The sequence below is a fragment of the Aristolochia californica genome, unplaced genomic scaffold (genome assembly GCF_029961685.1).
Source record: "Aristolochia californica isolate CCGP_79_NKW_82.1479 unplaced genomic scaffold, dmAriCali1.0.hap1 SCAF_3, whole genome shotgun sequence".
Classification (NCBI taxonomy): domain Eukaryota; kingdom Viridiplantae; phylum Streptophyta; class Magnoliopsida; order Piperales; family Aristolochiaceae; genus Aristolochia; species Aristolochia californica.
Window position 1 is genome coordinate 7,937,078 of NW_027181992.1, and position 13,735 is coordinate 7,950,812.

Consider the following 13,735-nt stretch of genomic DNA (forward strand, 5'->3'; position numbering starts at 1 on the left):
AACTTTCTCAGCACCACACCTTTTGATGATTAGAAACCAATAACGTAACACTTTTGATCTTTTTATATGTTTCTCAATTCTCACAGTTAAAACTAAACAATCAATGTATGGCTCTTTCTATGACAAGCATACGAAATAACTATTAGTGACGGACGAAGCCTATGTTCTCATCCCATGCATGTGAGATCGTCTACCTATCTGAATTCTATTTGGCTTCAACAAAAACACAGCTTACCAACAGAATCAAACAAGGTCCAAGGACTCGAATTGGCCTGGTCCTTGATCGCATGCCGCAATGAGTCATTCATCAAGAACGTAATTGAGATTTACATACTACGAATGGCCGTGCTCTTTGTCTGCTTCAATTCATCATCAACAATTTCTTAAAATGCTGTACACTTGGCTTCTTTGCTCTTAATTATAATAGTATTTACACGATACAGTTCCTGCTTTTCTTAACTTTTTTTTTCTGAACATCTGAGCCAAAAACGAAATGCTTTTCTCAAATCTACACGAAACGGCAAAAAAGGCTGGTATAAGCAGCTGCCTGGTACCACAAAATTGCAGTAAAGATCACCCAAACCCTCTTAAAAAAGCCATGAGATATTTCTTACCAACACGCTTGCTCCAGATCCACAACAATTTCACAATCTGCAAGAATTCCCATCCGAGTTCAAAACATCGGAATGTGGAACTTATCTCTTGAAATCCGCCAACTAGCAGAACAGAAGTGATCAATCTTCAGCACATAAAAGACAGGGCCAGTACTGAATGCGGAGCAGTCTACAGCACACAATAGATACAACTTCAGTAAAGAACTTCTCTAGTCTCTTGAACGTGTTTGTGCATAATCCACTATTCTCTGCTTGATGTGCTGCAAGAACAACATGGCCATAAAATGGCTGGTAAATGAAACTCAAACTCAGTTGAGATTGGTGCAACCAAGGCAAGGACACACAAAACTCTACTTACACTCAGCTCTTCATGAATCACAAAAAATATCTTCTTCAGCTTCTTGTGTCTCTGCAATCAGTTAGAAGAAGCATAACTTCAAAGAACAGGAAGAGTACCATAAAACTATAAATAACCATTCCCTGGGAAACTAAAAAATACATTCTGTCACATACAATGTACAAGCCCCACTGAGCTAGTCCAAAAATAATTTTGACGAAGCTTTACTGAGATGACAAAATTGTCATTGAGCTCTCAGGTGGGTATCATGGTGACATCCTTTTCAGCAGATCTTATTTGTGATAAGCAGAAAGCAGAAGACCAAGCAACTTACCACTCCACAATGGCGATAAGATTCCTTCACCTGCTCTAAGATTTTAAGATACCCCTCAGCATCACTGTCTCTTGCAAGCTCAAGATCATGGCCAAGTTTGTTAAATTCATTCCTGCAAACAATGAGTCATGCATGCAGGACAACAAGAAGTATTAAAACAGTGCACCTCAAGATTATAAGAGTCTCAGAAGTTAAACATTTCATAAAAATATAAAAGTTTTTCTTTTCTTTGCATCTCAGTCTTTTTCCTTTTAGTGATATAGAGAAAGAGATACATTCAGAAGAGCAAAATACCAACCAAAGTTAATCTGAACAAAGAAATAACAACAACATATATGACTAATAAAAACACCAAATAAATACAACATAATCGAGTGAACTGGGCCTTTGTCTTGATGGGGTTTTGCAGAGTCAGGTTTAGGTTCAAATTTCACCAGGGAATGAAGCTCAACATACGATTATAATATACATTTCTATTATATAAATATAACGCAGTCAATCTTATAAATAAGTCACACTACCTGTACTTCTCCAAGCTCCGGCTCAAGGAACGGTAAAGGGCAAACTTTTCACGATATTCTTGTACGTACTCCTTGTATCTGCATGATAAAAAAGAAATGATGTTATAAGACCATCATAACTCCTACCACAAATGCTAAACAGTTCTTTATTGACTTCTTCCCAGACATGTGACACTACGGATAGAGACCAAATCCAGCAAATCTTAAGACAAAAGACTCTGCATCAAGAATGAAGGGCAGGTCCTAGCCCTCAAAAAATACATGCCCTGGACAGTTGTAAACCAGGATGAAGGGCTAGATTATCCACTCAAACAGGAGGCACATAGTTCCACAAAGTCTGTTTTGTGTACCAGAATTAGAGGCCTGAATAACTAAAAAAAATGGACCAAATGTTGTTTGCTCCTATGAACAGTTTAAGCTTGAGGATTAAGTTAAGAGTAAAAATAGCTTACTCTTGGTAATCCTTAATTGGACCCTTGAGTTCAGGCTCATCTTTGTCATACTTGGAGTAAAGTGAAGTATCTTCATCTGAAGAGGACTCCCTCTTTTTACCACCATTAGTAAAACTCTCAATCGAAACTTTATCACTTCTTTTATCAGTCAATTCTGTAACAGCTTTTACTTTCTGCAATTTAGCTTCCTTTGAAGTGTTACCACTCATTGTAGGCCCCCCATAATAAGGTGTGCTTCCCAATGTCTTCTTATTACGATCAACATGGCCTTCCAAACTAGCCGTTTGACTTGCCCCTGTCTTTCTGGCTCTATGGGTAGTCACTGCTGTCTTATCCTTATGGGATCCACCATCAGAATCTACAAGATCCATGCCATGATACCTCATTGAATCATCAAGGTCATCTTCAGAAGACCTCTTCTTAGAAATATCTTCTTGGTTGACACCAGCTTTAAGATAAGGAGATGATGACCTTTTCAATTCTTGAACGGTTTTAGCCACCGACCTTCCTTTACCAAAATCTGAACTCAAGTTATCTGATCCACTAGATCTATTCTCTGGTGTCCTAAAAGAGTTTTTCTTCTCAAATAGTCTCTTTGTTGATTGCATATCTTCAGCAGGTGCTGATTCACGGAATTCATTCTCAGATGATTTGAATGAATTTTTCCTCTCAATTTTTTTCTTAGACACTTGGGTTTCCTCACTGGGCATAGGTTCACGAAATTCACCGAGTTCCAAGTCAGAAAGCTCTCTTCTCAGCATGCTACTTCTTTCCACCTGCCCATTGTCTTTTAGCTTGATATTTGCTACACCAGATTTTCTGTAACTTGAATCAGGTAGTTTTTCTCCACTAGTATTTCCTTTAATGTTTTTTGTAAAAGACTTCTCCCACTCATCGGTATCTTCAAAACGGGCTTCTTTATACAACTTTTCCTTGGCCATTGGAAGCTTATCTGTGGAGGTTGTGCTTTTAGTAGCAGGTACATCCAACTCATCATTGAAAAAAGTGGCTGATTCAGAATTTTTACCACCTCGTCCCAAATTTTCATCATATTTCCCAGGTCTTTCAGGGACATCAGTGGTCTTCCCTCGCATGCTAACATCACCCACCCTCTGACTTGACTGATGCAAATCTGGAATTAACAAATTATGAATGCTGGAACCAAATTGGCCCTTGTGTATATTTTCATTAGACATGGATTTGTGAGAAAATGCTTGACCATAACATCTGTGTGAATCAAATGCATTATCAAATGCCTGCTCCTTTGGCAGTTCTTGACTCAAGCTTCCAACTCTTAATCTTTTAACATCTTCTGGCTTTTCCTGAATGTGTGCCCTCTTAGATTTGGGTTTGGATTTTCTTTCTGTTCTGTCAGCCAGCTGATGAGCAGAACCCACCTTAGGCACATCCCTCTTACTGGTCATGTCACTCATATTATTGCCAAAACTTCCAACATAAGATCCTTTTTTGTTCTCTGAGTGCTTATAAATGTCAGAACCATACCGCATTTCATCTTCCAAAAATTCAATTTTTGATTCTCGTGGAACCATGCCACTACTCTCACCAATGTCATTTTCTTGATGTTTACTCTCAGTAGCAGCAATAGGTGAATCCCTAGTATCATCAATATCTAGATCAATATCATCAGTATCATCCATATCTTGACATTTGTTTAAATCCTTTGCACTAATCAATGGAGAAACAAGACCATCTTCTTTACTTTCATCTATCCCGACCCGTTCATGCCCATCATCAGATGTTCCAGACTCTATTCTCGCCTCAGGAACATGCTCCCCCTTTTCATCATCACTTGTCATAATATCTACATCCACGTCAGATCCCTCTTTGCTACTGGAGGAGCCATCACTCTCACTATCACTGCTGCTCCCACTTTCACTACCCGCAGGACTTCTGCTTTTGCTTCTACTTTTGCTTTGGCTTCCACTTTCACTCCCACTATCACTACTGTCACTGTCAGTTTCACTATCACTTCCACTTTCACTAGCACTTCCTGCCTTCTGTTCACTATTATCTCCAACTTTTCTGTCACCATGGTCTGAAGAATTTTGTTGAATATCGAGTCTTTTTGCATCATTATTTGATTCCTCATGTAATCTTGAAGTTTTGTCAGTTTTCAGCTCAAATTCTTCTGCCAATACTTTCTCAGGCAAGATTGATTCAGCAACTGGGGTTTGATGTTGGACAGACTCTGGAGAACTAGAAAAAAACAGCTAGTTTAGAGAGGAATAAAACTGAAATAATAAGAAAAGAGCAAGGAACTAACCATACTACACACCCAGTACTATAGCAAAAAATTAAAAGAATAATGACAAAAGGAGGATACCTCCCACTTTCAGATGAAGGTTTCTTGGAGCTTTCCATTTCAACTCTAGGCTTCAAGATGTATCTTCCTGGGGCTTGGTAATTTGCAATCTGATGATCAAGAAAAACATGATGATATAAGCTCTTGTAATTTTTGCAGCAAGAAAGACATGTTATAACCTCTTGTGTCTTGTATCCATGTGTGAAGTAATTACACAACTTACTTTTTTTATAATAGTCTCAACCTTTCTCCCAGAGTTGGGATTCATGTCCCCAACTGCTTTCTCCAATGCCTAGAAAAGCACAACTATGCATAAAGAAGTCAATAATAGAAAATAAAACCAATTTATTTGGTTGTGGATCTGTAAGTATTTCTGTGTTATTTGGCTGTTCAATGGTCAAAGGAGGTGTTTCTAGTGTGAGGTCTTAGGTTCAAGGCTAACTAGGGTTAAGGGGGGTGTACATCAACATTCAAAAAATTAAATAAATAAAAATAAAAACAAAATAATTCTAAATTGTGTTATACTGCTATCAGTAAGTAGTTCTTTTTTAGCAGATAATAAAAAACATGCAAACACAAAATATTAATTCTTGATATGGAGGATGAATTCAATTGGTATGGACCACTTACCACCAACCTACAACAGTGCCACAACCAAAAATGTTGTAATTGAGATAACAAAGAAATGAAAGCAGCTTCAACTGTTCACTTGTAGGTTACAGCTTTGTAACTAGGATAATTTAGTAAGCAGTTTTTCATAGTCTGACATACATTGTTTGTTTAAGTAAGCCTGTTATTCGTTTTAAGTAGGTCCGAACATCAAGACTATTACTAAAATAGTTCCAAAATAGATTAATATCACAAAAGATCCTAAGGTTATTAGTTGGAAAAAGATCTCCTAAAATCAGCAAGTCATTTTGGGATGGACTTGGTCTCAACTTCAACAGGTATCAAGTAAGATGTCTGCCTTATTAGGCCAGTTTATGGCCCATTTAGTTTACACCCATTTGAAGTGTCTATGTCTTAGGCACGTTATCTGTTTGTGTAGCCTGGACGTGAGGGATAGAGTCAGAGGGAATAGGGAAATGACCTCATAAATTTGGCTAGTCATACTAGGATGGACCTGGACCCAACTTTAGCAACATATATAGAAGATGATGTAATTAAAGAAAATAGCATACTAGGGTGTAATTAAAGAAGATGTTTGTCTACTTATATTTTTTCCTTTTAAGAGTTTGTAGAGACTCAAGGCAAGGGGTAGATCATTAAGTCTCCCCTCTTCTCTCTCAAATTCGTCTTTAGAATTTTCTCTCAAATTCTCTCACTCTCTCCATCTCCTTAGCCATCCCTCTCTTCCTTCTTCCTCTCATTTTCTTGTTCTCTTCTTCTTTCTCTCCTCTCTCACCCTCTTGGTCGAGTACCTTATCATGGGATCCTAAATCTAATATGGAATCAGAGCTTTAGGTTTGGGATCCCGAAATTATGATGCTGGTTAATCAAGTTTTTATCAACTCTCTCAGTGGAAGTTGAGGTATTGAACAAGGTTTGGTTTTGAACCTCTTTTGGCTCACAAAGATAAGTTTTTTCTTCTCTTCTTTTCCTTGAGATGAATGTGGCAATATATCTCGAAAAGTTGCAGGTTTATTAAGCATGCTTTGATAAAAAAAAATATAGAGTTACTGCATCTTATATATTAGCTTCAGCTTGGTTGATATCAATGTGTTTCACCCATGCTATTCAGTAAAAGAGATCAATTTTTAGATTGATACAGCTTGTGGATTTCAGGTTCTTTATTTGTTGAATAAAGCCTTACTATTCTATTGATGGTTCCATGGAGTTTTATGATTGAAAGACTATATTTACATACGTTGAAGGTTGTTAAGAATGAAGGTTAATATCCTAGTTGATGGTGATTACATTGGTACAAGAGATTTTTTTTTTTAACTCGTGAAGGTGCTCACATTAGTACAAGAGTTGGCTCTTGATTTTTTTTCCTAAAAGTTTAAAAGGAAAAAAGGAAAGAAAGGATTGGAATTGCATGATTAGTTGGCGCATGACTTATGGAAGGAAAATTCCTTCTTTAGAAGAACCTCAAAATTGATTGAGATCATTTGAGTTTTGGTATAATTTCACATACATTGATCTTCTCAATGAGTTGTATCCCACATAAGGACAAGATTAGAAAGACTTACCCAAAAAGATTCAAGAAAAAAAAGCAACAAAGGTTGGTTTTTTGGGTTAGTTATTGGCGCCAAACCACTAGAAGGAAAGGTTCCTTCTTAAAAGGATCTCCAAGATATCCGAGATCTCCTTGATTACTCATAACCTTGCTTAATTATCCATTTGCCTAAAATATTTAAGGCAAGTCAAGGATTGAGATTGATTTGTTGAAATGGCACCTAAGACACTAAAGGAAGGTTTCCTATTTTATTTTTGGAAAGTGGTTGATTGAAGGAAGATCTTCATTTATTCTTTCCTAAGTGAGAAAGCAATTACATGCCTTACCTATTTGTTGATATCGACTAGCATGTACTCTCTATATTTAGTGCATGATTAGTTACTACAAAGATTACATCTTTGGTTTTTGGGTTTGATCTTCCTCCTTTCCCAATTTGGTTCCAACTAGAGCTGGTTAGCTCCTTTTTTTCCAAGTTGGTTCCAACCCGAGTTGGCCTTGGTCTCCCTCCTCTTGGGTTGGTTCGTATTTTTGGTTGTCTTATTGGCTTGGTTCAAGGTGTTTCCATTACTCATACCTAAGGAGCATTAACACATGGTTCAGACTTGCAAAATCTTATAAGTCTTTTTCATACAAGTCTTCTTTGGTGGTTCACTCTCGGGATACAATTTTCCCTAGGGCTGAGCAATTTTCCACTCCTGAATCAGCCTCTGAAACCATGCCAAGAACTCATGTACGTTGTCCCCTTGTTTGGTATTGAACATGTTATGAATAACATCATACAATTTATGGAGGTTCTCTGTGCTTGAGTACAACTTCACACAAGTGTCTCACATCTGTTTGGCCGTCTCAAGGTGGACCACATTATTGGCCACATGCTCCTCCATGCTATTTATCAACCAGCTAATTACCAGTGTATCATTCTCCGACCACTTAATAGAGGAGTTATCCTCCTCATCAATAGGTTGAACTAGTTTGGTGAGATGTCCTAAGAGTCCCGTGTAATGAGAAACCTTTTAACCAATTGTGACAAACTCCAGTAATTAGATAACCCTTTCAAGGGTATAGTGGTAATCTTGAGAAGGTCATTTTTGTTTCCCATGTGATCTTCGGCCATTAGGAATAAACTAAAAATACTGTACTTATATAAGAATTGTAACCCGAGAGTGAACCACCGAAGAAGACTTATATGAAAAAGATGTAAAACTTTGCAAGTCTGAACCATGTGTTAATGCTCCTCTAATATGAGTAACAGAAGCACCTTGAACAAACCAATAAGACAACCAAAAAGATGAACCAACCCAAGAGAAGGAAGACCAAGGCCAACTCAGGTTGGAACCAACTTGGAAAAACAGGAGTTAACCAGCTCAAGTTAGAAACAATTTGGGAAAGGAGGAAGATCTAACCCAAACACCAAAGATGTAATCTTTGCAACAACTAACCATGCCCTAAATACGGAGAATAGATATTGGCCGAGATCAACAAATAGGTAAGGCATGTAATTGTTTTATCACTTAGGAAAGAATATTCAACATGAAATCAAATCAAATAAGATCTTCCTTCATTAGCCACTTTCCAAAAATAAATAGGAAACCTTCCTTTAGTGTCTTAGGTGCGACTTCAACAAATCAATCTCAATCCTTGACTTGCCTTAAATATTTTAGGCAAGGGGATAATTAAGCAAGGTAATCAGTAATCAAGGAGATCTCGGATATCTTGGAGATCCTTTTAAGAATGAAATTTTCCTTCTAGAGGTTTGGCGCCAACAACTAACCCAAAGAATCAGCCTTTGTTGCCTTTCTCTTTTGAATCTTTTTGGGTAAGTCTTTCTAATCTTGTCCTTACGTGAGATACAACCCAATGAGAAGATCAAGGTATGTGACATTATACCAAAACTCAAGATATCTCAATCAATTTTGAGGATCTTTTAAAGAGTGAATTTTCCTTCTATAAGTAATGCGCCAACTAATCATGCAACTCCACTCTTTTCTTTCCTTTTTTCTTAAACTTTTAGGAAAGAAAATCAAGAGTCAATCTTAATGGTAGAAGATCTTCCGATGTGAAAGAACAACATTATCCTTTCAAAAAAAATTCTCTTGTACCAATGCAAGCACCTTCACGTTGAACTATGATATCATCCTTCATTCTTAAAAATCTTCAACATATGTAAATATAGTCTTTCAATCATAAAGCACCATGGAACCATCAATGGAATAGAAAGGCTTCATTTAACAAATAAGGAACCAGAAATCCACAAGTTGTATCAATCTAAAAACTTATCGCTTTTACCGAAGATGGCATGGATTAAACACATTAATATCAACCAAGTTGAAGTTAATATATAAGATGCAGTAACTCTATCTTTTCTGATCAAAGAATGCTCAATAAAGCTTCAACTTTCTGAGATATATAGCAGCATTCATCTCAAGGAAAAGAAGAGAAGAAAAAACTTATCTTTGTGGACCTAAAGAGGTTCAAAATCGAACCTTCTTCTATACTTCAGCATCCATCGAGAGAGTTGATAAAAACTTGATTAACCAGCATCATAATTTCAGGATCTCAAACCTAAAGCTCTGATACCATGTTAGATTTAGGATCCCATAAGGTACTCGACCAAGAGGGTGAGAGAGGAGAGAAAGAAGAAGAGAAGAAGAAAAGGAGAGGAAGAAGGAAGAGAGGAGAAAGGTGAGAGAGGGTGGCCAAGGAGATGGGGAGAGAGAGAAAGTTTGAGAGAAAAGTCTAAAGACGAATTTGAGAGAGAAGAGGGGAGACTTAATGATCTAGCCCTTGCCTTGAGTCTCAATTTATAGTTGCAGAAGGAAGTTTACAATGACTACAATGCCCTTAGGCTACAAGCTCTTAAAAGGAAAAGACATACGTAGGCATATGTCATCTTCTTTAATTACACCTTTGTGCTATCCTTATGAGAAGACCATTAATTTACACTATTTGCCATCTCCTTGACGTGGGGAAGGTATTTACCTTAATACCCCTTTTGAGATGTCTTCCAACATGTAGCCTAGACATGAGGGATAGAGTCAGAAGGAATAGGGAAATGAGCTCGTAAACTTGGCTAGTCATAGTACAATTGACCTGGACCCAACTTTAGCACCGTATATACAGGTCTATCTTGTGTATAATATAAATGTCATAACAAGGTAATCTTTGTATAACTTCATGCTTCATAATTCTGTCATGAAATGATGGAAGAAAAATGGATATTAGGATGAAAGAAAAATAAACAGTAAAGGTACAAACCTTTAGGCTCATTCCCTTGGGGTTTTCCAGCAGCAAATTAATCAAAGTATTTTGCAAGTCCATTGGTGTGGCTCCCACATTGCCTTTATGTCCATACAATTCCCTTGCTGTTGTACCAATGCCCTTACTAGGTTCTTTCTCAATGCTGGTAGGATCTTCTTTACTAGTCACCTGGGGGGTAGCAACAATTTCATCAATGTTCTTCTGACCCCTTGAAGAATTTCCGCTTCTAAAAGGAGACGCTAAAGAAGCAAATTGTGCAGGTGGAGAGAGTTGTGGTGACATTGAAGATCGGTTCTTTGCAATTGATGAAGGGGGACCAGATTTCAGGAGAGATTTTCGAGGCCCTGAAATTGAAACTGAAGCAAAAATAGATAAAGTCCCATTGGGTCCTATATCTTGAAAGTCTAATACCCATTTAATTTTTAAAGGTGCATTATTACCTTGACTTGGTTCAACTTTCCGCTTCTTAAATGGAGGGTCCTTCTTTTGTTTGTAAGGCATCCTCCTTGGATTCACTGCCAAAAAGGTATAAGCTTTAATAACTTGCATAAAGATAGTTTATCACCAACTTTTAAGCAAAAAGTAACTCAATTAGAAATAAGATAAGTTGAACAAACTGAATAAGAGCTTTTTCTAGAGATGACTGAAAAAGAACTCACTATCAACAGCAGCAGCTGCCAATGTCTTAGCTTGATTCTTTACAGACGGGTTTGCAGGATCTAACACAATAGCTCTACAAAAAGCCAAATCAGGCGTCGGTTGATAACAACAGAGAATTTCCATAGATCAGGTTACCACAAACAAGATGAATCATTAAGCTCAATTACTTGATCCATAGAAAATAGAAAGAAAATAGAAATTTATTTACAAATGAGAAGTGCTAAAAAAATAAAAAATTTAAAGAGAGAGAAAATGCCAAACCACCATCAACTCAGTCTCTATTTAAATAATGGGGCTTTGCCAAATTATAAGTAAGCATAAGTTTCCTTTCTTTGTGCACAGAAAATTTTAAATCAGGACAAAACAGAAGAATATTTTTTTTGAGAATCGAAACAAAGGAAAAATTATGATTATAATCTAATCACAAAGATTAAAACTCCAACAAAAGAAGAAAAATGGTGCCCAGATGCCCAACATTTCCAGATTAAAATTAATTGAAGCTAACATGTATACAATCATGCACAGACAAACAGCATCCTCCATCAAAATTCAATAATTACCTTCTCCAATGTTAAATAATAATGATAATCAGAAAGAGAAAATAAACATACTTCCTAGATTTAAGTTGCCGCTCTGCTTCCTCAGACCTTTTCTTCACATGGTTCTTCGTGGATTCATCCAAAACACGTTGTACATTTAGCTTGCGCCACACAGAACCAGACTCAATAAGCAAGCCATTTCCATCTTCTCCACTTTGACTTTCTTCATAAATATCACAGTCACCTAGTTCACGAGACCATGTAAATCTGAAGTCTTTGCCACCAACATCAATTACCTGAAATGCAAGGGAAGGACCGACTACATCATCAGATATCATTTATTTCTCAACTCATGCTGACAGCTAAACCTGTTTCTTTATGGACTGTGTGGACCTTCTGCACGACATAGCTGACAAATATGGGGGCTCGGAGCCCCCATTCCATTCACAAAGGAATTTACCAACTTAGCAAGAAGATTTGACCCTTTGGACCTTGTAATGATGGAAAAAAGATAGACATATTAATCTTAGACACTGAGAAGACCATCAACAGATTCTTCAGAATTCGTTATGCCATCACACTACTCTCTTCACGAAAATGCCTGAACTTGAAGTCAAGCTCTTTCACATTCCTGCCGCCCCATGTCCTAACAAGTGATGGCCAGGGGTTTAATTCTCTTCCCATGAACCAATCATTCCTAATAGCAATAATGGAAAACAGGGACCAACCTGAGGAACTTGCCAAAGTAATGAATAGAGGCTTTCTATCGCTTTTTAAACACACAGAATGTAAGGTGGGGCTAATTACACAGAAAATTTGAAAATCTATCCAACTCTATCTCCAATCTGCTTACAAACGTTACGAAATAAAAGAGGTAGAAAAAAAGAAAATGGTTCAGAAAATCTAATAAGGCGTAGCATGAGGATCGAGTCAAGAACAGCTCACATTTCCCGAAGAGTTATTAGGGTTCGCCGCGAATTTGATCCTTGGAACCCCGCCCTGCGCCTCAACACGCTTGATTTCTTCAACGAGGTCCGGAGTCAGGCGGATGATCAATCCAAAGGCGAGAGAATCCGCTGAAACGAGACTAAAGCTCTCCTCAGGCACAGGCGGCGCGGCAGCGGGGGGTTGTCCGCCGTTGCGTTGGCGAGATGTCTGAGCAGCACCAATAGAAAGGCGAGAAGCCCCGCCTGCAGGGCGGTGGGAAGGCGGCGGAGGCATGAGGCGCTTGGCGCCTCGACCGCCGCCTCCCCTCCCAAGTTTCCCGGAGCTGCCGAACATCGACCGGTTCTACGAAGCTACGCAGCCGCGCAGGTGAACAAACGTGCGGTACTAGAAAAAGAGAAGAAACCAGAGAATCCCGCTATTTTAAACTCATCATTATCTTTCGTTATATTTCTCGAGTGATCAGAGAGCAGCGGAAGGAGAGTAGGAGATGAACAACATGGACAAATTGAGGGGGTGCCTTTTTCTTCCTAGAGGCTCGCCAATGCGCCCTATCCCAATTTTGAGGCAATAATCAATTTATGGCTCCACTATATTAAATTTTAGCAATACTAAATTTTTTTCTGATGCAACTTTTACGCCTTAAAATATGCATGAACTCCTAATATACAGTTTCTTAAGAGAAAGAAAGAAGATGGTCCAACAAATCTCCTCCTTAATCAAAATCATCTAAAATCAAACCATGACCAAGAACATTACCTCAAATCCTTCAACGTATATGTTTAGTTAACTTGGGCCTATACAATATATTTATTAGAATCTAAACTTGGGGAATCAACCAAATCGGTTTTCGTCAATTCAATGGTCTTCATTCATAGTATACTCAAAATCTAAGGAGCTTAAAGTAAAGCTCTCTATACCAGTTTAAGTATTAGGCACAAAAAAAATTTGTGCCCGATTAATTTCATAGACCTAAAACCGTCCATTTACAAGTATGAGTGTATATCTAATGGGGAAGGTGGACATCAAACATTCCACCCTCATGGCATACTCCAAACCTAAACAGCTTAAGGTAAAGCTCTTTACAAGTTTGATTATTAGCCACTAAGGAAGTTGTGTCTTCTCAGTTCCATAGGCTTAGACAATTTAGAGATCCAACCATCACTCCCTATTGAAACCCTCTCATACATGTATGAATGTATACTTAATTGGGAAGTTCAAGCTCTAAGGTAATATCTAGTGAGTATTCACAAATATCATCAAATAAAATCATATCATATCATAAAAAATATCAATTTGTTTTCATTGGAATTTCAAATATATACATCTCATGACATATTTAAAATCCCAATTACAATATCAAGTACAACATTCTCCCACTTTGTCACATAATGCATCAAAAGAAATGAAACCCACTTTTTCAACATGTTCAGTGAAATTAGTTCTAAAAATATATTTTGTAAGTGGATCAACTAAATTATCCTAAGAACAAATATTAATGAACAACAACCTCTTATTTTTCAACATATCTTGTATGTAATGGTATTTTCTTTCAATGTTTTGACCTTGGAGT

General features: G+C 37.5%; 1 protein-coding gene across 2 annotated transcripts; it reads right to left on the reverse strand.

The window, feature by feature from the left end:
* Positions 1 to 347: 347 nt before the first annotated feature.
* Positions 348 to 12,709, reverse strand: LOC137960366 (uncharacterized). 2 transcript variants are annotated; one of them, XR_011114147.1, is made up of 13 exons: positions 12,163 to 12,709; positions 11,290 to 11,513; positions 10,678 to 10,751; positions 10,459 to 10,533; positions 10,016 to 10,374; positions 4,805 to 4,873; positions 4,603 to 4,691; positions 2,259 to 4,475; positions 1,807 to 1,884; positions 1,286 to 1,397; positions 973 to 1,023; positions 615 to 874; positions 348 to 508 (listed from the first exon to the last, which is right to left on the reverse strand). XR_011114147.1 is itself a non-coding variant. In XM_068807969.1 (12 exons), exons 1-12 carry the CDS (start codon positions 12,496 to 12,498, stop codon positions 824 to 826), a joined length of 3,735 nt encoding a protein of 1,244 aa, XP_068664070.1. In that variant the 5' UTR covers positions 12,499 to 12,709; the 3' UTR covers positions 348 to 823. The 2 variants fall into 2 exon arrangements, 1 of the variants encoding a protein (XP_068664070.1); XM_068807969.1 differs by having other exon boundaries at positions 348 to 874.
* Between the last annotated feature and the right edge of the window lie 1,026 nt (positions 12,710 to 13,735).